Raw genomic sequence first — 24,730 nt, forward strand, 5'->3', positions numbered from 1 at the left:
TAAGAATCGAATCAATATTCAGAATGTTTTTACTGTTAATATAATGTTTATAATTTATATTAGTTATCTATATTATTTTAAACAAGAAATCGATATGCCAGACAGTTTTAGAGATGATCTAGTTTTTGGTCTCTTAAAACAACCCTTCGGCGCGCCTCTGCCATACTTGAATATAGGAATATATCAATGCTTTAATTGGTGTACACAGATAATGGAAGAACGGCATTGAAGAAATCAAACAAATTTAACGTGTTGTACAAATTTAGCCTCCACTGCCCAGATGATCGAATGTACAACTCTACCTTGTCAAAATTATTTACAGTAATTAATGTTTGTCAAGAAAAATCGCTGTTGCCATTAAATTCACCGAAGTCATCAAATATATTTGATTTGGGAGAAGCAAAAGTCGACGATAGTGGTAAGTTACATAACATAGACATAGAAACGATTAGAAAACAATTGTGTCGAATTGTTTTTATATACAACAACATACTATACGAGTACATATTACCATTACAAACGATATGAAAAATTAATTTGAAAATAATTTCATGCGTTGTATGGATAAAATTTTATTTATATATATATTCAATCGATAATATTTTAAAAGTGTTTTTTTTTATCATTACATTACGGTTTGGAAATAATATAAGCAAAATGTGCGACAGTGATTTTCAGAACTATGTACTCTGTTAAAACGGTTGACAAAAAGTGGCTTTGTTTATTGTAATGGCTATTTTTCTTTACTTTAATTATAAAGTAAAAAAATAAAAAAAACACTTCGAACAATATAGCACTTCGAAAAATGTTCAACATTTTATTTTATTATTCAAAATTAATTAAAATTATATGTTTAGAATTTTCTTACTCGCTAAATTTTCTATGGATTGAAATTAATTTTAATCATAAAACGATATCTTAAATATGATTGCACGCATGATATTGTATAATAAGATTTTAATCGTCCAGAAAAGTTTATTTTATTCGGATAACTTTACGGGCTCTTTGAAAAATAACATTTAGAGAAGTATGCTGATTCTGATAGCGACGATAGTGAAGCGGATGACAACGAAGAACCAGTCGTTCAGAATTTCATGGAGCCCCCGATCAGTAATACAGCTATTCCGAAATCCAAATCCGTAAGATTAGACATACCATTTAACTACTGGAAAGATCGAGATGAAATCGTATCGATGTAAGTACTCAGATCTTAACGTCTTATAACTTCATATTTCATCACTCAAAATAGTATTATTAAGGTGTTAATAATGGATATTTTTATTCACAAGTTTGTGTACCTATATTGCATACACAGTGCGCCGTTTTATCAAATATTTTCTGTTGTATTTTAATCGTATTTATCAAGGTTCTTAGTACTATTTGTCTATTTTATTTTTATTTTCATATAACCCTTGGTTATTTGTTTGATAACTATAATGAATTTTAAAGGTATGGACGTTTATTTGAAGAATTCAATAACGAAATGCCAAAATGTAATGTAGTAAAAAAACTCGGAGCGGGAAGAAGTGCAGAATCCATTGGATCAATGATAAATTCGTTCAATAAGTTCAAATCAAGTAAATACTTTAAGTAAGTGCACTAAAATATAATTTTAAAAAATGATTTTTTTTTTTAATTATAGTAGTTTATCTTATTATTTTTGTAAACAAAGTTAACCCATAGTATAAGTTAAATAGAATAAATTACCCATGAGATATATTTCACTAAAAAAATATTTTTAATCAAGCATCAAAAAATTCTTAAAACATTTTTCGCATTTCAATACAATAAACAGAAACAATTAATTTAGTAAAATGTTGTTTTTTTTTCAGCTCAAAAGTTAACGCAGCTGACATTCCGAATATAGACGTAAGTTAAATGTCATTACAGTTACAATAAATAAATAAAATATTGTACTTATAATACCATCATAAAATTTCACTAATAACATCTTTCTAAAAAAAAAAATGTATTGTTAATAAAGTTTTATCTAGTATCCTTTTTTATACAAAAATGTATAATAATATAATATAATATATTATATAATATATATAATAATATAATGTTTCTTTTATAAACATCAATCAAAACTTAAAATTACTTTTAAAATAGATGATTATTCTTGTAAATTGTTTTTTTTATCTTAAACCAAATAAATCTTTATAATTGTAATGAAGAATTACCATAAATCTGATGTTTCTTTTATAATAATTTTTCATATTTTTTGGTTTTCATCTTTTATATTTTATCAGAAGGTAATATTATTTATATAATTAACTTCTAAAACTTCCATTTATTTTCGATAATACAAACATTATATTCATGGTAATAATCGATTTTTTGAATCCTTAGAAAATTGATATTAGATTGCTTTCCAACGTGCGTAAGTGCCAAACATATAAGGCGTCGTACTCGAGTATTGCGAGACGTGTTAACAGCGTCTGTCCTTTCGTTAAAATTGCTTATCCTGATTGGGTAGGAGCAGAGAATGATGATCAGTCATTGGAATCGTTATATAACAAAAACGTTCAAGTTTCAAGGTAAATTTTATTGTAGATCAATTGATAAATGTTTTTAAATATTGACAACGGTTTTTTCCGTACGGTTGACATCCTTAAGAATTTCTTCCGGGCGGAAGTTGGTTTCATGCATGACGATTTTTCCCTTGAGTCCTCTATTTTTGGTTAAAATTTACTTTTAAATTTTTAACTCATTTGGCTTACAACATGAATCGAAAACGCACCATTGCTATATGGCTTTTGAATCGTCGCTTGCGATTACTTGGAAAACGACGTAACAATCGTATTTACTGAGTACACCGAATCCATACACACTTCTTCCTAGGTATTTTTAGTTATATTTCTCATTTTGTAAAAATCATGCGACTTATCCCATAAGATAGGTCTGCATTTCACAGCAGAGATAAACTTTTCTATGTCAATAGGAATGGTTATTGACTCAATATCCATATTTTTTTTTACAAAAAGCCACAATGGACGGCAGACAAATAAAAATTGTATTTTATGAAAACTTACTCTAATTCACGTAGATGATTGATAAGACAGCGATGGCACGGCGCCGTACTTTACAGTCTTTGACACTGTTGTATCACGGAAACCGTAGGGAAAAAATTCTTCCTCCGTCCCGTATGAAAGCCACAATTACTTGCATGTATTTATTGCCAATTAAAATCTGTACAGACGAAATCGTCATGTGTGAAACGAGCCTAAAAAATTACAGTTCAAAAACGCTACATTTTCATATTGCACTTGCTCGATTGAATAAATTATGAAATATGGTATTTAATGCAACTTTTTTTCGAAGGTCAATTTTTTCGCGATTTAAACAAAAGAATTAATTACAGTGCATTTTCTGTTATTCCAATAATTGCATTTATGCAATTACAAATAATAAATTTTAATTTTTAATCATATACTATAAAGTAAACGAATTATAATTTATTTTAAAATTTCCAGAAAAATATAAATAAAAACAGGAAATAAGGTATAATTTTAAAAGACAAAGATATAATATATTTTAATTTATAGCGATGAATTAATATTACAATTTACAATATATTCGTTTAAATTTTTTTTTTTTTGAATAAACAAACTTGTTATGTTAGTAATCCGTATGAAGTGAAAATATTATTGAATATGTGTTTACCAAAGGACAAATTATTGAAATTTTCATTTGCGAAAATAACTGAAGTCATTGTACTCGTATATATTTATATACGAATATATTGTACATATTTGAAAGTTCTTCCCTTATTTAAGAATAATTTTATCTTATGGTTATTAATTAATTCTTAAAATCGTTATTTTATTAGAATCAAACTGTTAATGTGCTTAGAGCGAAGCGTTGCCAAAATAAGAGAATTTGGTGATTTGGTTGTCTACGATTTAGATTATTTATCGGAAAAGTTTAGCAACACTTACAATCCTACCCAGTAATAAACATATTGAAAATTGTATTTATCTTAAAAGTTTTTATTTAGTAAACAATTTTTATTAGGCTATCAAACGACGATGAAAGCAATTTAGGAGTAAAATTGGGGTTTGATCACTTGCACTTTGAGTCTCGTTTTGAAAGTGGTAATCTTCGGAAAGCTATTAAGGTAATCTTTGTTTATTTTTTTTATAGTATTGTTTAGCATTTATAATCTGATAATTTAATAACAAGTTATCATGTACATTACAGATTGGTCCCGAAGAGTATGATTTGATTTTGAATTCTGACGTTAATTCCATGTCACATAGCGAGTGGTTTTATTTTCAAGTAATGTTTTAAGTTCGGTTAACACTATAATATTATAATTGTAGAACATAATAGTAATCAGTATATTATTTTCTGTACTTTTTTTTAAAATGAGTCTTGGTCTACGGTTAAGCGTGAGATTTACGTTTGGTGAATACTATATGTAAATGTGAGAATTTTTCGATTAAATGTATGATTTATCTTTTCCTATATCAATCATTAGAATATTTATTAGGATTGATCAATTATATAAAAAATATAAAATGTTGTAATCGCATTTATAACGATAAAATATTTTATATTTTTTAATCAAAAGTGTAGGAAACTTTTTAATAAAGAAAATGCGTAGAAAGAGAGAGAACAACTTTTATTTTTAAATTTATAAAGCGAACTGCCAGTGGTGCAGGTTGCATTTAATAACACTGCATACTAATCAGATATTACATTATTGAGTATATAGTATATAGTATATAGTTACATATAGAGGTGATATAGATATAAAATGCAAACGATATCAAATATTAATAAAATAAAGAAAAATTACAGGCAATACTTTTATGCGCATTCTTTAGATCTGCTATCTTAGAAGATTGAAAATATTAATAAACCATAAGACTCATCGGTAAAAATGTAGATTAATACAATAAAACTTCACGATTTGTATGTTTTGTTTTTAAGATAAAAAAAACAGTTCATTTTTCATAGCCCCACGTTTTAATATTTTTAAATTTACATGTATTTATACAGATATATAATCAAAATAAATATAAGTAATGTGTTAATAATTACTACGCCTATGATCCTATAAATATTTTGATCTATTAATAAGAGTATTATGAAACAAATAAATTTAATACACCTAGACCACTGTATTCTTTAATCAAAAAAAAAAAAAAAACGTTGATAATATGAATACATAACCACAGCCAAAATGTAATTTTTATCGATTTTAAATCTGATCTTAAATAAAATTAAGTTCTATTCAAAACATATTCCGTGTAATTTGAAAACGTGGAATAAATAAAAATTTATTTATTCACTGTTGTTCAGAGAAAAACGACGTTTTGATAATCACCCTACTCTGTTAAACATAATCGAATCGGTCGATTTAATCATCTTATTTATAGGTATCCAACATGGAAGCATTCAAGCCATACGTTTTCAACATAATAAACATGGAAAAACACAATTCTCAGTTTAGAAAAGGCATGCAGCCGATCATGTTCTCGGTGAAAAACTACGCCGAAATGAAGAAAGGTTGGAGTCGCACCGGAATGGACATCTGTTACTACGGGAACTATTATAAAAACGGAAACAAAACTCATGGCTCTTATATGACCGCTTCTTTTACAATTAAATTTCCTGTTGACCGAGACATATGTTACATTGCATACGTTTATCCGTATACGTATTCGACATTGTTGGTAAATATGCATTGACGAATTAATAAAAAACGATTTATTGAACCGTAAACTTAAGAAACCGAAACGATATAAGCCGCAGACGTTTCGCTTCGGCCGTCATTCTTGTACAAATAATTAAATAGTTTTAATTTATTATCAATAATTGATGTAATAAATAATACTTAATATTAGCTTTGTACATACCTAACAATAATTTTTTTATTCTAAACCACTCGTATTTTATAAATTTAATAATAATCCAAGGTAAACATTTATTTTTTTATTTATTTAATTCAATTCATAAACTATTGTTTTTTTTTTATTCATAAATGAATAAAACTTTTTATAATTAATTAATTAACATCGTACGGAATGTGTACCATTAATTTATATGGATAGAAAACTTTACATAACTATCAGTAGACCAGTTCACCACAGTTCATCGACTTCGATATAACACCATATTTTATACTTATAGACACCCTATGCTTATAATTTTAATACATTTTATCACTTTGTGAAGTAAATAATTACTTTTTATTTACGAAATCATTTGATTCGACAAACACTTCAGTTTAAATTGCAATGTTTAATACTTCTTCTTCTTTGGCTTTCTCCTAACTATTTAGAGTTGGCTACCCTAATTCTAAACCTCCACTCGTTTCGATTTTCTATATCCCCTACGCACATACCAACAGCCCTCATATCATTCTCAATCGTATCCAAACTTCTCTTTTATGGTCTTCCTCTTCCTCTTTTCCCTTCGACGTTCATTTTCATAACCACTCTTACTGCTTTTGTTTCCTCTCGCCTCATCAAATGCCCAAACCATCTCAGTTAATTTTCTTTTATCTTGTCCACTATCGACGCTACAACAATACTACCTCTTACATATTCGTTCCTTATTCTACATTCTTTTGTCACTCCACTCATCCATCCAAGCATTCTCATTTCCGTAACACATTTGCTCAACCTTTCAATTGTTAGTTAACAAAATTGTGTAACTCATTTATTTACTAAATCTTATTCATATAAAAAGGTTAAATTTGAATCCATTTTTTTGGAATATAGTGAATGTGTCTATTATATGGGGTTTCGTTTCAATATATCATTATTAACATCTTGAACAATAAAAAATCGGATTTTTTACTAGTTTCCAATTTACTAGCAACTAAAATACACGAAATCACATTTAGAAGTCGGTATACTAAATTGTACTTGTTTAATTTTTAAACTGTAGACTGTTTTATTTCTAATTTCTACCATAATAATAACGTGTGTTATTTTTCAGTTTAAATGCTTGAAATGGAAAAATTCAGTAAATCCAGCTAATACTTTATTCAGTGTCAAATGTATGTGCCGATCATTAAATAACAACGAAGTGCCAATTATTACAATTACCTCTGCTGAATCCAACGAGAAAACAATTAAAGTGATTATATTTTTTCTTTATTACAATTATATATCTATGTTGGTCATTATCAAATAACCTTGAATACAACTAATTTAAAACTAATTTATAAAATAATGTACATTCTAGTTATTTGTATTAGATTTTTTCTTAGGAAACATTTAAAATATTGGAACTGAAAAATAATTACATTATGTCAGCACGCCATATTTAAAAATATATTAATGTGATTAATATTATTATAATCTGTCATTATAATGTTGCGTTTGGTTACCATCCATAATGTTTAAATACGAATTATTATTCAAAATTTTATGATTAGATAATAATTCAAAATATTATAATAGAATTAAATCATAAATGGATATATGATAAATACATAATACTCCTAATTATTATTCAACTTAAATACATTATTAGATTAGCTACATAATAATATTTTATAAACAAACGATATAAATTACTCTTTTAAAAATACATACGTTGTATGATCAAGGAATTTGATGAACAATTTTATTAAATATATTATTTTATCAACGTGAAACAAAAATTAGTAGCCCATTTTTTTTACATGTGACTTAGAAGTCATTATAATTCGAAAAAATTTATACGAATTATTTTGTTATAAATAATGTTCATAAAATTATTCAGGAACATTTTGGAGTTGGTGATGGGTTACTGATTTTCCAACGCTAATACGATAAATCAATTTGAAATATGAGCGTGTACATTTCTGGTATTGATTAATTAAAAGTAATATCACGAGAGAGAGTTATGGTAATAAGGGTGGATATTTGACAAAATGTTCGCTACTATTATATATTTTTAAAGCATATCACTATACTGATAATAAACATCGATCGATCCACGTTCTATTATTACAAGACAACACAACATTTAAAATTAAAATGTAGTTTGCTGCAATATTGCAGTGTCCCGATTTGAACAAGCTAACATGTTAACTCATCAAACCTCGTGTGCACTACCTAATTATTTTCACATCGTTAAGCAACCATAGGTCTTATCAGTAATCGTTTGGTTTTGTCTTGTAAACATAGGACCGACCCATAGTGTATTTGACTTCCCGAGTGCATCCCGGTGAGACCAGTGCATCTTGGGTGATAGATGGAGTAATCGAGTACCTATGTGGCGACACAATCACTGCCAAAAAAGCGCGGGACACTTACGTGTTCAAAATCGTGCCTATGCTCAACGTAGAAGGCGTCATAAACGGTTGGTGAGTATTCAAAATGTACAAAAAATACAAATCAATTTGGATCATTTGGTTTATTTTTATTCAAAATGATTACCATTGAATATTTAAATACAATTTCAGTAAGTATATGAGAGGGTCTAAAAATTAATATGTACAAAATAATAGAATAATAATAATCGATAGACACAAAGGAATATAAAAAGTAAAACGATTAAAAATAACATTAATTTTCGTTCTGCTTATTATTTTCTTTTATATTGTACCGATTTGATTTGTTCATTATGTTCGTTAATTTTCTAATATTAGGCTAATACATAGAGCAATCGTATAAGAACGCAAAGACCACCATAACTCAATAGAATAAATCGTCGAGAACATAAAAATTATTTATTGATAATATAAATATAAAAAAAATGCTGAATTGAAATACAAATATTTATTAATATTAATAAATATTAGTAATAATAATAATAAATAATAATATTAACAATATTAATATTAAAATTAAATATCTTGTACGATTTATTCACTTTAAATAATTGACACTGAGAGAAGTGCACGAGAGAGCAACGCTTTTACGTGGTTTTGAGTTCATGGATAATTTTTTGATTTTTTTAATTTTAAATAAAAAGAGAGAAGGGAAAATAAACGTTCTGAAAAAATCTAATCGCTATGTCCACGGACTGGAAATAGTCAAATCAAACGACTTCTTGCGACGATTTTTTCAACACGGGTTTCTGTAACATTATGTCTTTGGCCCACGACCACGGTAACTGATCCCCGACGGTAGCGGTGGCAGCGGAGTCTTTCGACTGTTCCAAGTCTTTGGTTGTTCTGATCTTGTGCGGTACTGAAGTGGCGAAAGCCTTTTCCAACGATTCGAAAGCGTACGCGTTGTTGCGCCGTTGCATTTCTTGTTGCGCTTGATCATTTTCCTGCAGTCGCTCGTACTGCTGTTGGTCGAGTTGCTGTTGGTTGTGCATCTGGATAAGTGTTGGCAACTCAGTGGTGTATTGTGGCTGCAGACCGTCCACACGTTCGTTGTTGGTCGACTGTTCATCCGCGTGTTCGTTGATCGGTTGTTCACCGTACGTTTGTGACTCTTGGAATATCTGCTGTTCAGTAGTGCTTACCGACGAGTCTTCCCACGGACCTTGGGTAGTCAAAGTTATTTCGGGTTCGAGCTCCGCAGCCCTAGAAGTGTCGTCCGTATAGCTATCTGCCGTGGTGGTAGTTGTAGTGGTCGAGGTGATGGTAGGATTGGTTGGGACGGTGGGAGGATAGGTAGAGCTTGGAGTGGTAGTGGTCAGAACAGAAGAAGAAAGGTAATTAGAGGTGGTAGTTACAATAGGAGTGGTAGAATTGGTGGCGTTTCCCTTCAAAGATAAAGTTGAGTAAAGTGATGGTGGAGCTGCCGTCAGTTTTTGTTTGTAACCAAAACTGAAAATCAAAAATATGACATTGTAGTGTTTGGCGAGAACAGTGTAAACAAATAGGCTTTTTCGAGTCAAAATGTAGCTCCATAATACACAGTATTGTTATAATGAATATATGGACACTGTACGAAAATGAGTAATTGCGGTGAACAGTAACAGCTCCTAGCTTCACATTAAAAAATAAAAATATCCTTTGAATCGAATTCTCGTTTTGAAATTTAAATTTATTCTTTAATTTATTCTTGTTAAATTTTAATCGAAAGCATTATATTTCATATATAACTCCACGTGACTACACATGATAGAATAATATATTATAATATCGCACTGTGGGGGTGGGGATATTTAAAAACTAAAACTATTGAATAATTATTAATATAATCTTAACACGGTGTTCATTTTTAGTACAAAAATGTCACAAGATGATATTGAGATCATCCTCGAATTTTTCAAATGAAAACTATGAAATTCAATAATCCTATAAAATTTCTGATCACGAAAATGATATATGTATTTGTGTTTATCAATAATTTATACTTCAGTTGCCATTTGACATCGTTTAGATGTATTATACAGTAATGTACTGTAAACATTTTTACTCGATGTACGAATACAATATTGGAAAGTTTGAAATTTATTGAGAATTTACACACGTATTAGAAATACATTTTGACCTTGGCTCGTCTAATAATTCTCACCTGCTTACCCCTGGCTGGAGGACACTGGAATGGACCCATAATTGTAATAGTAACACCTGGTCTGCTCGCAAATGAAATCTTTCAGATCAGTACAGTCAGCTGTCACCCAGTCCATGTTAGGAGCTTTAATCGCAACGCATCCATCCCTGGAACCGCTCTCGCCTCTGTAAATTAAATCATATGAAGGTCGTCTTGTAAAATAAGTTACTTATAATATCTATTTAAACAGAGATGCATTGAATTTCGTTTAAACATTTCGTAAGAGCAAGTGTAAAAAAATTAAAACCTTCAAATTTTGATTTAATGGTACAGTCATAATTGTATTAAAACTTTATCAGTATAACCGGAAAATTATATTTATTTCAATAAAAATATTTAAAAATGTTCAATTAATACTTTATAGTCTTAAATATTTTTCAAATCCTTAATATTAAAAAAATTTTAAATACGTTTAAAATACTTTTCATGAATGTACATTGCCCAATAGTGATGTATTTAAGAGGAGATATGAACAATATTTTTTAAATCTCTCCCTGGTCTAGTATTTTATGATTTTTTTCTTGAAATTTATGCTCATGATTTAATTTATAAACCAGAAAATAAATTACATATAAAGTAATAGTAATAGTAATGTTAGTAAAATTAAATTCTGCAATGATATATAGTTTCTCGTGGTATTATTTACTTTGAGTTATAATTTTAAAATAGTAATTTTATATTATTTCTTCTAAAGAAGAATAATTTTTTGCAAACATTTTTCTAAAATAAGTACTTTCAATAGTACAAAAAAATGAACAAACCGTACAGTAAAATGTATAAAAAGTAGCTGTAAATATTTGATTTTTGTTTTTATTTTAACTGAAATAAGCATGTAAAAATTTCAAATGTCCAATATTTATGTGATTCTGTTTATAATATATTATATTATTAATCTATAATTACATAATACAGCACAAATACCAATGTTATATCCCTAATTCTATCAAAATATGTCCAGGACGCTAATGCCAGTCTATAGTTATAGTGTTACATTTATTAAGTACCTAGTAATAATTATAATTGTCATCGAGCGGAACCTGACACCACGAAACTTACCTCTTTTTCCTTGCTATGGGCAATTCCGGCCTCGCGTTCATTTTCAAGTCATCATTATCCAGACCGTTGTTTTCTGGACTTCCAGGACGTTTCATCTGATTGAAAGTCGTGTTAAACGGTAGACCGGTAGACATCCAAATAAGCATGTCAGTACCCAAGCGATTTCCAGACGTCCAGTAATCAAACTTGTTATAACCTTAAATATTATAAAATCAAAAGACAAAAATTAAAAACCTTTATCTATAATTCTTGTGACTACGTAGGCCACGTTTTGATTTTCATTTTAATGATTTCTGAGCGTTTCACTCATCATTTTCTCACGCGATTGTCACCACAGTTTCTTATTTACTATATAGTTTCATTCAGAACTCCGAGAGAAATCGTAAAACGATTTAATTCAAAGCTCAATGTTCAAAAATGTTTTGCTGTACCTATCTTTTCATATTTTTTTTTATTTGTTTCACATTACTTTGTTATTATTCGATATACAATTTATTTAACAATAATATTTTGCCTAATTTTGTGATATGCATAAAAACATTTTCCCTAAATGACTACATAACATTGTGCTCATGCGATTTCTATATATATGATATACATCACACAAATATTATATACATCACATAGCATTATTATTTATTAAGTATTGATGAGCGTATTATCGAATAGAATTTAATTTTAATATATAATTTCGCATTCTATTTTGTAATTAATTATATCGATTGTAATAGTATATTACTATATTAGTATAAGATTTTACTTAATATGCTACACAAGAATGAACTGGCCAGGGAGGAAGAAGGGTGATCGCCTCTTGGGTCCTTGATAATGACATATTTGTGGTAATTACCCGTATACAAATGTAATATTAAATTATAATGGTAAAACGCTAATCATTTACTATTAGAATATCCAAATTCGGATGTGTTGAGCACAATTAACTAAATATATTTATTAATTATAATGTAATAATAATAGGTCCAGTTGGCCCCCTCGGGGCCCTCGATATCCAGTTTTCCCCTGATGCTACAATTATTTGAATTACATTTCAAAAAATTATACACGTAAGGTTTTATTGAATATTTGAATTACATATCATTAAATCCCTTTTTTGCAGTATGAACTAAATACTTTTATATTTTAATTATTTCTCTTTGAAATAAAATCGATAAAATATATACCTATATAAATCTAGAATTTATAAAATAACGTCTAAATTCAATCACATCAATGCTGATAGTAAATTTTATTTAATTTTAAACTTATATCAAAACAGAAGTACTTCATAGTGTATTATATTGGTTGAAAATTATTAGTTATAATAAATACTCATATTTAAAATATGCATGATATTATATAATCATAATTATAACATTTTATCGTTAATATTTTAATAATTTCAGATATATTTGAGTAAAATGTTTATTTACTATTTCTCATTAAATTTTATAATCCTTTGTTAAATATAAATTTTTTAAAATATGCCCAAGTAAATTTCCTTTAGTTACTTTAATATATATTGCCTGATAAAATCTATAATAATAAAATAATAAATTAGATACTTGTAGTTGTCAGTTTTTTATATTTTTTTAACGTTTTAAGTTTAATATTTGACGAGTAAAATATAACAAATGCTTATTATACATCCAGTAATTAAAAGATATCTATATTTTTAATTTTGTATTTTATTCTTCAAAATATTTTAACCTCACGTTGTACTAGACTTTAAACCTAATGCTTACATAACTGGTTAGAACACTATTCGGTTTTTTATTTGTTTTCAAGAATCTGTCGTCTATTTGCACAGCTTATTTTCTTGAGTATTTACATTAACCCAACCCGGAACGGTGTTTTTGGAATATCTTAAAATATGTTAATATATATATATATTTGTACATTCGGTCCTTTTTACCTGCGTTTCTCAAAAAGTCCGATATGGAATTAGTTTTTTCTAGCGTTTCAAATGAAGCCAACTGCAATCCAATTGATCTACAGTATTCATATGCCAAAAAGTAATTGAGTTCTGCTGAATATGGATTCATTCTGCTTATGTAATATTGAGTACCATCCAACTGAATTGTTGTTATTCTTTGACCTGAAAAAATTTTAATTTATGAAAAATAACTTAAATTTATATTAAATATTATGATTCATTAGTCATACCAAGTATTAATTAAATTAAATTTTTGACTTTTAACCCAATGAATGAATCATGGATAATGATTGTATGCGAATATACGATAGTTTTAGCATTTGTAGGATTAAGTCATTTCAAAATATGTTTAAAATGTATTTCTTATAAAATAATGAAAGAATTATCAAACAAAATTGCTCATAGATTTAATTATTTACCAAGTTATCTATGAATAATTTCCTTCTTAATTTATAATTAATTTTATATTCTACAAATTACAAGTTATTTTATTATTCTTTGAGATGATTCTGATTACTCTAATCGTATATATGACTATTTTGACAGCTTGAGTTTTAAATTAAAATACTTTGAAGTATATTTTGAAGTACATTAAAATTATTAAAATGAAAAGACTGTCATATTTCTGACACCTGATGAGATTTTGTTTTCAACTAATCGTTTAACATTTAATTTTTTTTAAGTTTAATGGCTCATCATCCCAGTTTGTCCTTGGCCAATGGCCGACCATTAATCCTGTCGAAGGGCAAATCATGTTTTGTCTTCTTCAAATACGCGCACAAAAAACATTACGCACAGCTTGGTATTATGAGAAAAATGTTTTTTATACATCAACAGTGAAAAGAAACGTTGCACCAGTCTGTTTGTCGGTCCCTGTCGTAAAATAATTTATTACTTACAACAGCTATCTCTTTATTTCTGAACGCTAATATTGCTAATAATTTTTAATAGGCTTTACTGAATGTAGAAGTTATAAAAAATAATATAATCTTAAACGAATTGTATATCCTGTTAATGTTATTACAATTCTAAAATAGTTATTATTATTAAAAAAATTTTCAGAATTAATTTAATGAACTTTTTATCTTCAATGATTGTTTTATTTTTCAATGCTACAGAAGAAAACATTTTATAGTCAGTTAGGATTCGTAACATTCCAGACCTAACATTTTTAATTCTTCTAAGAAAATTTAACTCTAAACATTGATTAAATTTACATAGATAGTCAAAGCTGAATGAATAATTGAAATTAATTAATGAATAGATTTGGATTTGAGGTAAGTATTTTAGTTTAGGATTCATCAACTCACAGAGTGCGTTTTAATTTTAAAAATTAATATAATTTGCAACTGTGATTCTCTATTACTGTTATCTTTATACTTAACCAATGCTCTAAATTTAAAAAAATTGACCGTGAATACATTTTTTAAAACGTAAATTAAATATTTACGAATGTACTCGTATAAAATGAATATGTCGTTTATATTTTTTCAAATGTCATAAGTTAAAAATTTATTTGCCTACCAATTATTAATATTTTTGAAATAAATTTAATTTTTGTGAATAATATATTAATCTCTCTTCTTTTTGCTTTTTAAATATTTTATTCACCAATTAAACCAATTATATACAATATTTTATAAATACCATCAAAACGTGTTTATTAATTTTTAAATTCCACTATAAAGTGCAAAATCTTGTAAATATTTTTCGGTTTAAATATGCCAATACTCTATATTGTCATCATATATATATATATATATTTTTTTGTACTAGATTGTTGGTATTGACCTATGAATATATGACGTATGAATTTATGAAAGCACAAAATCAAAACAATTATGTAGATTGAAATTATTTCGAGGAAATCCATCATTTATTTGAATAAAAAAATTATTTAATTTCAACTTAGGTGTAAGCATTTTTGTAATATGTCTATTTAAAATCAACAGTAGAGTGTATTTTTATATGCGGCACATTTGACGGTTATTAAAGCGTGAGAATGCGTGTTATACACGCAAAGTAAATTGTCAACCCTCTTTATTGTCACTACAATGATGTCCGCTCAAATGTTGATTACTATCTAATATAATTCTCCTACTACATGCTGTTTAAAAAAACAAAAAATAATAGAATAAAATAGAACACTTTAATCAGAAAGTAATAAAAAAATTAATACTTACGGTTTTTAATGAACAACGACTGTTGCCCAATAATATAATTCAATTTAATTATAATTTATTAAATAAACGTCAGTGTATCATTAGTTATTATATGACTAATATAGTCATGTGTCTATCATTAGTTATTATTTTCAACTCAAAAACAATCATATTGAATGTTAATTTGTTTTTATATATACTATAGGTATATTGCATTAAGAGTATATTCCAAATACGCAATTATAATATATGAAGAAGAGATGGACGTAAAGAAAAATGATTTATTTAAAATAAATCCTTTGGGCTATTGTGTTTATAATTGAACATGTATAACTTTAAAATCGAAACCGGATCGCGGGTTAATTACATTTTTATTTGTTAGGGATTTTTTTATATTTGTCTCATCACAAATACGATGGTCGATGTACATACAATATATATATATATATATATACGATCCAAATAAAATGCATACGTGTAATACACATTGTTATAGATAACCCCCTATTGAAAAAGGCTGTAGTCGATTCTTATACTATTAAATATTATAACACATCCTATTATTTTTAACACTGTTAGTATACCTATATACATGTATACCTACGTTCCGAACAAACCATTAACATTATTTGTAAAAGATATTTTTTTTTTCATGTGTCCGAGCTTTTCGAAATAATGAACATTTTCAAGATATTCTTTTGTATTGAACTAAGATACCGACAATTGTAATATGGTTCTAAACGGCTGGTGTTCTCTGAAGGTCATAAACCCTCCAAGCATTGTCTTTCCGGTACCTAACCAACGATTTCCACCACACACGAATATTATACGACGATAAACCGACGCTATTATTAAACTACAACATTATTATTTTTATTTATTATTATTATTATTATTGTTATTATTATTATTATTATTATTATTATTATTATTATTATTATTACCATCATCATTATGGTTAAGAATAATTATTTCTGGAGAAGAATTAATTTTCAACGACAGAATAAGTAATAATAATAATAATAATAATAGTACTGAAAAATTAGTCGCCCATCACACGATTCGCTCCTTTGACTTTTTCTCATGCATCATCATAATACGTGTGTAGGTACACAACATAGGATGTAGTTTTTTGTTTCTGCATAATATACGTCATAATGAAGTTAAAATGACCCTAATGGCTTAACAACTGTCGGTATATACACACACGAGGAACTCAAATTAACTAACTCTATTCTATCTTGCGTTCAAACATATTTTTTTCTTATTAAAAACAGACAAATATTTTAATTCTATACACACGTGCGTTGTTGATATTTTAACTGGAATTAACTTAAAAAAAAAACCTGGGTAATTTATGAGTTTGTATTTCAAATAATAATTTTTTATTTTATAAGCGGATCCTGTACAACCCGCTTTACATTTCGCGTCTCGGCAGAGACGTATTTTTTTTAAATAAACAGGAAACTCTGTAGGGTTAAATTTTTGTTTTTTTCAATAACTTACAGTATAGAATTACAATGTATATTACATTGTTTAAACAATATAAAATATTAAACATGCTTTACACGTGTAGTATTAAAATATATTTAAAGTAATAGAAAAATAATGAAAACAAACGATGTGCGTGATGCATACTCTATGGCAGGGGTCGGCAACTGGTGAACCGCGGTCCAAATCCGAACCGCGAAAGGCAATACTCTGAACCTGTCAACTTTTATTTTCATACTTCTAATATTTTAATTTTTAATATAAATTGGTTGTAATAACCAAATAATTATTTTTATTCTTATACTACTATTTTTAAAATATAAAGATTTGAAAAAGATTTATTTCACTGAATCTCGTTGATTTATTATTTTAAACTTTAGGACTCCGATGTAAATTACTTGCTGACCCCTAACCTAACCTGCTCTATGGCGGCAACGAGCGGGGTTATTTTTATACGGATTACATGTCAATCATTGAATGCATTAAAATGTATAACGTACTTGAAATCGACAAAAACACCCATCATTAAAGTCCTCGGCACAAATGCAATACTGTTGGACTTGCGCACCGAACTAGTTCTGCAATCGACTAACCGATGTAAATGGACTATTGCAACGACTTAAATACATAATATGTGTATGTAATCACGATCTAAATTTATTACGTTTCCCGGGTTCTTATTGTTGTCTCGAGCCGGCTGACCGAGCAACGGAAGCTTGAAGTCGATATTTGTCCGGTTCGGCGGTACAGTGCCGAATACGTTACGCGTTCGAAATGTTTTCGAAGGAAAACGGTCGGGAGAAAGTCGGATAAGCGGTCGGAAACGTTCTTGGCCCGATGGTAAGGCGGGAGGGCGGGAGGTTGAAAAAGGCCGCGCTACCATCCCGTCGGTCGTACGTCGTATCGATAGCGTCGACGGAACGCTTCCGGGCCCGGACGAGCGCGTCGCGACGGTCACGTGACGCGCGGTACCCTGAAGACGACGCGCGTAAGAAAGATACTGACCTGCGGCGAACCATGCGAATATCGTGACCACGGTCAGTGCGACCCGCGCGCCGGCAGCAATCATGACGGCGTCGTCGGTGGTGACGGGCTGTGCGCGGGTGTTAACTTCGCTGTTGGCTGTCCGCTGTCGTGCTCCGTCCGCTACCGCGGTAACCCGGCGTGTGGTCGGTGCTAGGTCGGCGACGTGCCACAGGTGGTGCGTGAACGTGCTACGGGACCGGGTCGGGCGCTGGACGATCGATCGCAGCAGCAGTTGCGTCCGGCAGATGTGGTGTGCGCTCGTCCGTGTTCGTGCGGTCGTGTGCGGCGGTTAACTGTGCTCGGAGAAGACGCGCTGCATGTACGTCGACGCGTGTGTGTCTGAGGCGGCCTCTCGCGATCTCGTACAATACGTGTGTCCGTTGCCCCCTCCCCCTCTGCACCCTACGAGCCCAAAGTCTAGAGCGCATGTAGACGTGCGTGCGCGCGCGTGTGTGTGCGTGAAAGAAAGCGTAATATGCCGGGCCCGAACTGACGCCGCCGTTGACGCGCTCGCCACAGCCCCGCGTGTGCGGCATGGTCTCTCCATTGTTCGTTCCGGTCAAACCCTCCGACGCGCGCATGTACACACGGGTGTACGTGGTCGGGTGGGAAAACGAGAAGAAAAAATAAAAAGATGTACAACAATAATGGAAAAAAACCTACGGTCACCCGTGCACTCACCCGTCGACGTGTTCGAAGACCACGTGCTGCGTATGAGGTGCGCTTATAAGGGGCGACTATATATATATATATATATATATGTATGTGTGTTGTATAAGTATTATAATGTTTTGTGCGGTCATCGCGTACCGTTCGATTCCTTTTTTCCTGCGCCCTGTTCGATACGTATATTTTCGCGTTCACGAAAAATGCAATTTACGTACGCGTCTAAAACCCTCGTCACCGCAAGGTTACCGTTGCACCTGCTGGACATTCCTGCGTGCCGTGGACACTCCTATGCGCTCGCCGAACGCCCTTAAAACGCATTTCGGTCGAAAATCCGATTCAATATAAAAACGTTTCGTTATGAAAACCTTTAACGTGCGCGGCTATTGAGTTTTATTTCGATAATAATATACTCCTTATGTATAAGCACATTTGACTTTCGATTGGAATTTTAAAAAGCATTATACTATTACGCACCATACATGGCTACAAATGGTTTTGATTTTTTTCATTTCGTCGATCTTCTAAATTCCCACATCAACAAGACTGGTTTAGGTTTTTTTACGAACCGTACATTTATTTAATGTACCTAATTATTATTAAATGTATTTTTGACTCCACGAACATTTTACTACCTCGTTTGTTTTTTATTTTTTATTGTTATTTTGAAATTTCGACTATTTCAATGTGCATGCGTTTAAAGTACCTTGTTTTAAATACACATATAAAATATGTGATATACTTCGGTCAAACTGTCAAAGTAATATTATCGTGTCGTTTCATTATTTGTTCAACTGAAGCCGCATATAAGAATCATTACGTTTTCATTGGGTACAGTGATTTTCTTTAAACAATTACTGTTAAACATCAATATTCATTGAATGTTTTTTTTCTTTTTTTAAATTTATTTTGTCAAGTCACTTAAATGAGTAACATAAGAAACGTTATATTTCTATCCGCTATAATGTATAATATGAGAGTTAAAAAAAATTATTTTTTTTTTTTGTTTACTGAAAACGAAAACTGAAACGAGCAACAGATGTGTGTAGTATTACAATATTTTCAAATCATTGAGTTCACTGCAAGTATTTAATGACTAAATCACGGGGTCCGTTGTAATATTTAATTAATTATTTTTTTTATATATGTTCGTTTTTTTTTTTTTATCTGTTGTACCATAAATTACTACTAAAATAATTAACGACCCACACAAAAAAATTAATTATATTAAATGCGTTAAATAACCGTTTACACCAAAACTGCAGTAAAATAATGTTTAATTCTTTAAAAATAACCATAAATATACTATCGTACTAAATATATTTTCGTATTTCGTAACATTAATTTATAAAAATTAATCATATTGCTCAATAGATCAGCGTAATATTTCTAAGTAGGTAATCAAAAATATAGGACTTTTTTACATTTATTTAACAAAATTAATTTGGTATCATGAGGTAGGTATTTTTAACAAACGTATAATAAGCATAATTAATCGATATCCGAAAAATATTCGAAGTAGTAAGCTTTTAAAGAATAAATGTTTAATTACCAAAATAAATAGTGACCATATATCTTTAATACACCTTTAATAGCACGAAAGATATTTAAATTATATAAGTTTATTTTTTTTTAAGTACAATTTACACAATGATATTTTTTGTTGTTTAGAACAACAAATTAATAAATATTATGTAATACATATTAGAAATAAACATTCTAAATATTTCCTTCGTCCAAAGTCTTCATTCCCCTTTAGTTCAATTGATTCTTCGTTGTGTCGAGTCTTTATTATGGGTATGAAGTTCCTTATCGACGTGCACCCCGTCATGTTTCATTCGTTGTTCTTTTTCGGTCATCAATAGATAGCTCAAGAAATAAATAAGGAATACACATTGCCAATTATTTTTTTTTGTTTTCAATTCTTGCTCCGTATTGCCGATATGCTAAATATTAACCATCCGCATTATCTTGAGCGCGAGCCGCAGCAATTTCGATTAAACAGTAAAACATTGAATGTGCACGTATGTAGTTAAAGCGCATGTCCGTACAAACGACGTGCGCATGTGTTCGTGGAAAAACTATATAGGATATATATGATAAAAAATACCTAATAAACGTACAACATAAAATTTTTTTTTTTTTTTTTTTACTTTTCTTTCTGTTTCGTTCAAACGAATATTATTACCACGTACGATTACAATGAACTGGTGTGTTTATTTTAATATCACCCCGTACACGGAAAAGGAACGTGTGTCGGTGTATCAACCGTCCCGCGCCCATCCCGTACATAGTACCCGCACAACAACTACGTGTACGACGTTCACCTGGGGTACCACGCGATGCGCTCGAAACGCGCACGCGCGGACATACTCGCACACGGTTTACACGTAACGCGTGTACACGTAAATACGTATTCGAGCGTGCGTGTGCAGGTTATATACGTATAAGTACGTATCGTAGATGTACGATCGCCGTTCTTAGAGGAGAGATAAGTGCGCATTGTTCTACGCACACGACCGGGTAATTAGCATTGCCACGTTACATCATCGTGCGGGTATAAATTACACACACGCTCGCTGTGTCCAAGAGCGGTTGCGCGGCGGACGGCCGCCGGTTCGGCGACCTTTTCGACGGATTTTGTGTCCGGCAATTTTTTTTTTTTTTATTCGTATTTTTTTTTTTCATTTATTTATTATTTTTTTTTTCCCCCATTCTCCTCCACCTCCTCTCGCCGCGGTCGAGTACGCGTGCCAAAACGCGTGTGTTTCGCCGCACAATATCGTTTCGTACCCGCCGTCGCGATTCGCTCCTGCGCAGTATCCGACGTCGGTGTGTAGCGCGCGCGTTCATACGGATGGATTAAGTTAACTACTGTTCTAATTGCATCGGTTTAGTAGCCAATGACCGAACGGAAAGAATGCGTCTTGCTAAGCCACTCGTGTAGAAAAGATGTACGACTTGAACGTTACTGTTTAAGTTGTATCTATTTATTTTCATTTTATCATTTTTTCTCTCGATCATCAGCGCACACGTTTATGTGTACACGGAAAATGTTCAATACGATATCGCAAAACATTTCCGCTTATCAAGATGTGTATACTAAAAAGCGTTTATTTAAAACGAGATCAACGTGTGTTTTTAATTTTTTTTTTTTCGTTTATGTTGAAGTTACGATTTACGAACGAAAATTAATCGACTCTAGTTAGTTTTTCATTTTTTTTTTCGACTTGGTAACCGGTACCCACACGTCGTTGATTAATAGTTGATACCTAATAAATACTCAATACGCCGGTCGAATGGCTACGTCATCCAGGGGCCACGGGACCCGCAGCCTATACGCAGAGCCGGTGCGACGGTTGCGCAGCAAGTGTAACCGCACAGGTGTACGTAATGTGTACGATTATATATTTTCGAATAAACTTGTTGAGTGCGAGTTGCACGCAAGTTCTACGGCCGCCACTACGGTAATCACTGTATGGAATACTAATAAATCGAAAATAATAATATATAAATAAGGATTAAGATGGTACAGTCACATATTTTTAATTGTTCAGCTATTGGGAGAGGGAGCTTCGCTTTTATAAATTGCGCGGAGCCTCGCAAACCATAGTGCCGGTACTGCCAACACACTTACCTTAGGGTTACCAGTTACCACATCCTTAGTATCTTCAATGATCTGGCGTGTACATACGATCACAATAACGGAATTGATGGTAATTTTTTTTTCTCCTCCAGCCGTGTGTTACCAATTCATTCCGAGTCATTTCAATGCGTGTGCTCGTTAATCGATGACCATTTTCACCGCAGTAGCTTATAATATTTTACGTATAAAATTAACGAAACGGTCAACGGACTGCGAATGTGTAATTTACAAGTGGACGGACATTTCCGTAATAATGTTAATTTGTTTTCCGTTCTAACATCGTTCGTTATTATTATTTTATTATTACTATTATTCGTAGTGCTCGTATCCGTAGTGTTACGCGTAAGTACCCGTACGCGTACTGCGGGCTGCACCAGGTGCACTGCACTCCGTGTTCTCCGAGATTCTGCCTGTCCCACGTTCGTGAACAGTTTTTTCTTGTGTTAATACAATACGTGTTCCAAGCGTGCAAGCAAGATCGCTTCGTGAACAATTATATTACCTACTGTGCGCAAAAAGCGTGTTTTGTCTTATTTACTAACGTGATTTTAGACATTTTTCGCTGTCCACGGTATACCGTCAAAGCTCTAGTTTCGGCGGACAAATACAATTTACGTACATAAATACAATAATGACATACGGTAAACGAAAACTAACTTTAAAATTCGAAACGCATCGATACACACACATTTTGATCAATGACTGCACGCGTACAGTCCGTATTCAACAGTAATGTACAAAATTATGCGATTATTTTTTACACTTCTACAGACACACACATTATACGAATAATATTCACCAAAACGTTGAACGTAACAAGTGGAAATAAATTATGTTGACGAATTAAAAGAAAACCGACGATACATGTACATTTACTCTTCATTAAAACGACTGTGTGTACACGAAATTACGTTCCTCCGTTTATGTAAATTTGAATTTTGATACAAATATAAAATCTTACAAGAACGCATCACATGATGAATATGTTCTGTAACACAAACAGACGCGGTCGTGTAAAAAATGCATTTCTAAAATCCGTAAGAAAACCCGTAAATTTGTAAACGATGAACAACGTAAATAACTCGTTATTAGATTTTTAGTACGGAAAACTAAAATAAAAATCTATATTTTAGTAATTTTCGTTATGTCTCCTAAATCCTAGTGTAATAAGTTTGAATTTAAAAATGTGTTGAATTGATAATAGGTATACCGCGTACGTTTATTTTTCCAGCGAATTATTATTCATAACCTACGTTATTATAATATATATATATATTTAAATGTCATTAATTCATGATGTCTAGACAGACATTACCCTTCGTCATTCAATCTTGGGTTATTTTATTAAATTTTACATCTTTTTTATGATTTTCACGTTTGACTTAGTGCGCGCTCTCGACGGAAGTCCACTCGATGGGTTACCTAACGCGCCATGCTTTGCATGTCTAAAAACATGTTACCATTGTCGTTATAATATCAAGACATGTCCTAGTTGATATTTACATATACAAGTGAGAAAAAAACGTGCCTTTGTTTATTGTACATTATTATAAAATATTAAGTCATTAACAAATAAAACTTATTTTCCGTAACAAAATAATATTATTTAATTTCGTAAAAACGAATGATCATTAATCGATGACATGTGGATGGCAATAATGATCAAATCCTAAAGTTGTTCTTATATGAGTCTATGATCATTAAATATATGATTTTAAAATATATAACACTGCCTTATCGATTCAGTATAAAGAAAAATACAACGAAAGTATAAAGTTAAGTATATTGATGTATAATAAGGTGATAGAAATAAGGAATAAAGGGAGAGGAGTGCTATCCCATTGTTTATTTATTTATTTTATTAAATTTTCATCCAGGTATTCAATCATTTTTATTTTCCTGAGATATGCACTTCTTTGAAAATAATAATTTTAAATTATAATTTTACGTATTGTAGTTTTAATGACAGCCATAATATATCGTATTCTTGTAATTAGTAATCATAAAAAAATACTAAAATAATACACCTATATTTTCTGAGAAGATACGAGTAACTCGAGTAACTATAACTGTTATAGTGTAAGTTGTAGACCCAATTTTTTTAAATATTTTAGTACAGTAAATAATATACCATGTGTATGTCTGATGTATAATATTAACAAATAATGTTTTTTGCTATTTTCTTCGCGTGCACCACAGATCAGGCGTATCATTAATGTATATAGTATTAACGACATTTCAACAATCTCGCTTGCACGAAACTTTGACCTAGAAACAATATCTTGTG

At 30.6% G+C, this 24,730-nt stretch overlaps 2 protein-coding genes across 4 annotated transcripts in view; one reads left to right on the forward strand and one right to left on the reverse strand.

Moving 5' to 3' along the window:
* Positions 1-24,730, forward strand: part of LOC112681931 — a 48,463-nt gene that overhangs the window by 13,806 nt on the left and 9,927 nt on the right. For both annotated transcript variants that reach the window (XM_025552303.1, XM_025552301.1), the window contains exons 8-18: positions 209-418; positions 1,024-1,195; positions 1,450-1,590; positions 1,833-1,869; positions 2,353-2,540; positions 3,833-3,952; positions 4,018-4,120; positions 4,204-4,281; positions 5,388-5,684; positions 6,955-7,095; positions 8,133-8,311. In XM_025552303.1, the coding sequence (XP_025408088.1) occupies positions 209-418; positions 1,024-1,195; positions 1,450-1,590; positions 1,833-1,869; positions 2,353-2,540; positions 3,833-3,952; positions 4,018-4,120; positions 4,204-4,281; positions 5,388-5,684; positions 6,955-7,095; positions 8,133-8,311 (1,666 nt within the window). The remainder of the gene's footprint in view (positions 1-208; positions 419-1,023; positions 1,196-1,449; positions 1,591-1,832; positions 1,870-2,352; positions 2,541-3,832; positions 3,953-4,017; positions 4,121-4,203; positions 4,282-5,387; positions 5,685-6,954; positions 7,096-8,132; positions 8,312-24,730) is intronic.
* On the reverse strand, positions 8,494-18,580 carry LOC112681932 (C-type lectin 37Da). Of its 2 annotated transcripts, none has more exons than XM_025552304.1 (5): positions 18,111-18,572; positions 13,432-13,614; positions 11,520-11,715; positions 10,433-10,588; positions 8,494-9,730 (listed from the first exon to the last, which is right to left on the reverse strand). In XM_025552304.1, exons 1-5 carry the CDS (start codon positions 18,172-18,174, stop codon positions 8,989-8,991), a joined length of 1,341 nt encoding a protein of 446 aa, XP_025408089.1. In that variant the 5' UTR covers positions 18,175-18,572; the 3' UTR covers positions 8,494-8,988. The 2 variants fall into 2 exon arrangements, with proteins under 2 accessions (XP_025408089.1, XP_025408090.1); XM_025552305.1 differs by having other exon boundaries at positions 9,641-9,730; positions 10,425-10,588; positions 18,111-18,580.

Source organism: Sipha flava, unplaced genomic scaffold (genome assembly GCF_003268045.1).
Source record: "Sipha flava isolate LNK unplaced genomic scaffold, YSA_version1 1_pilon_pilon, whole genome shotgun sequence".
NCBI lineage: Eukaryota > Metazoa > Arthropoda > Insecta > Hemiptera > Aphididae > Sipha > Sipha flava.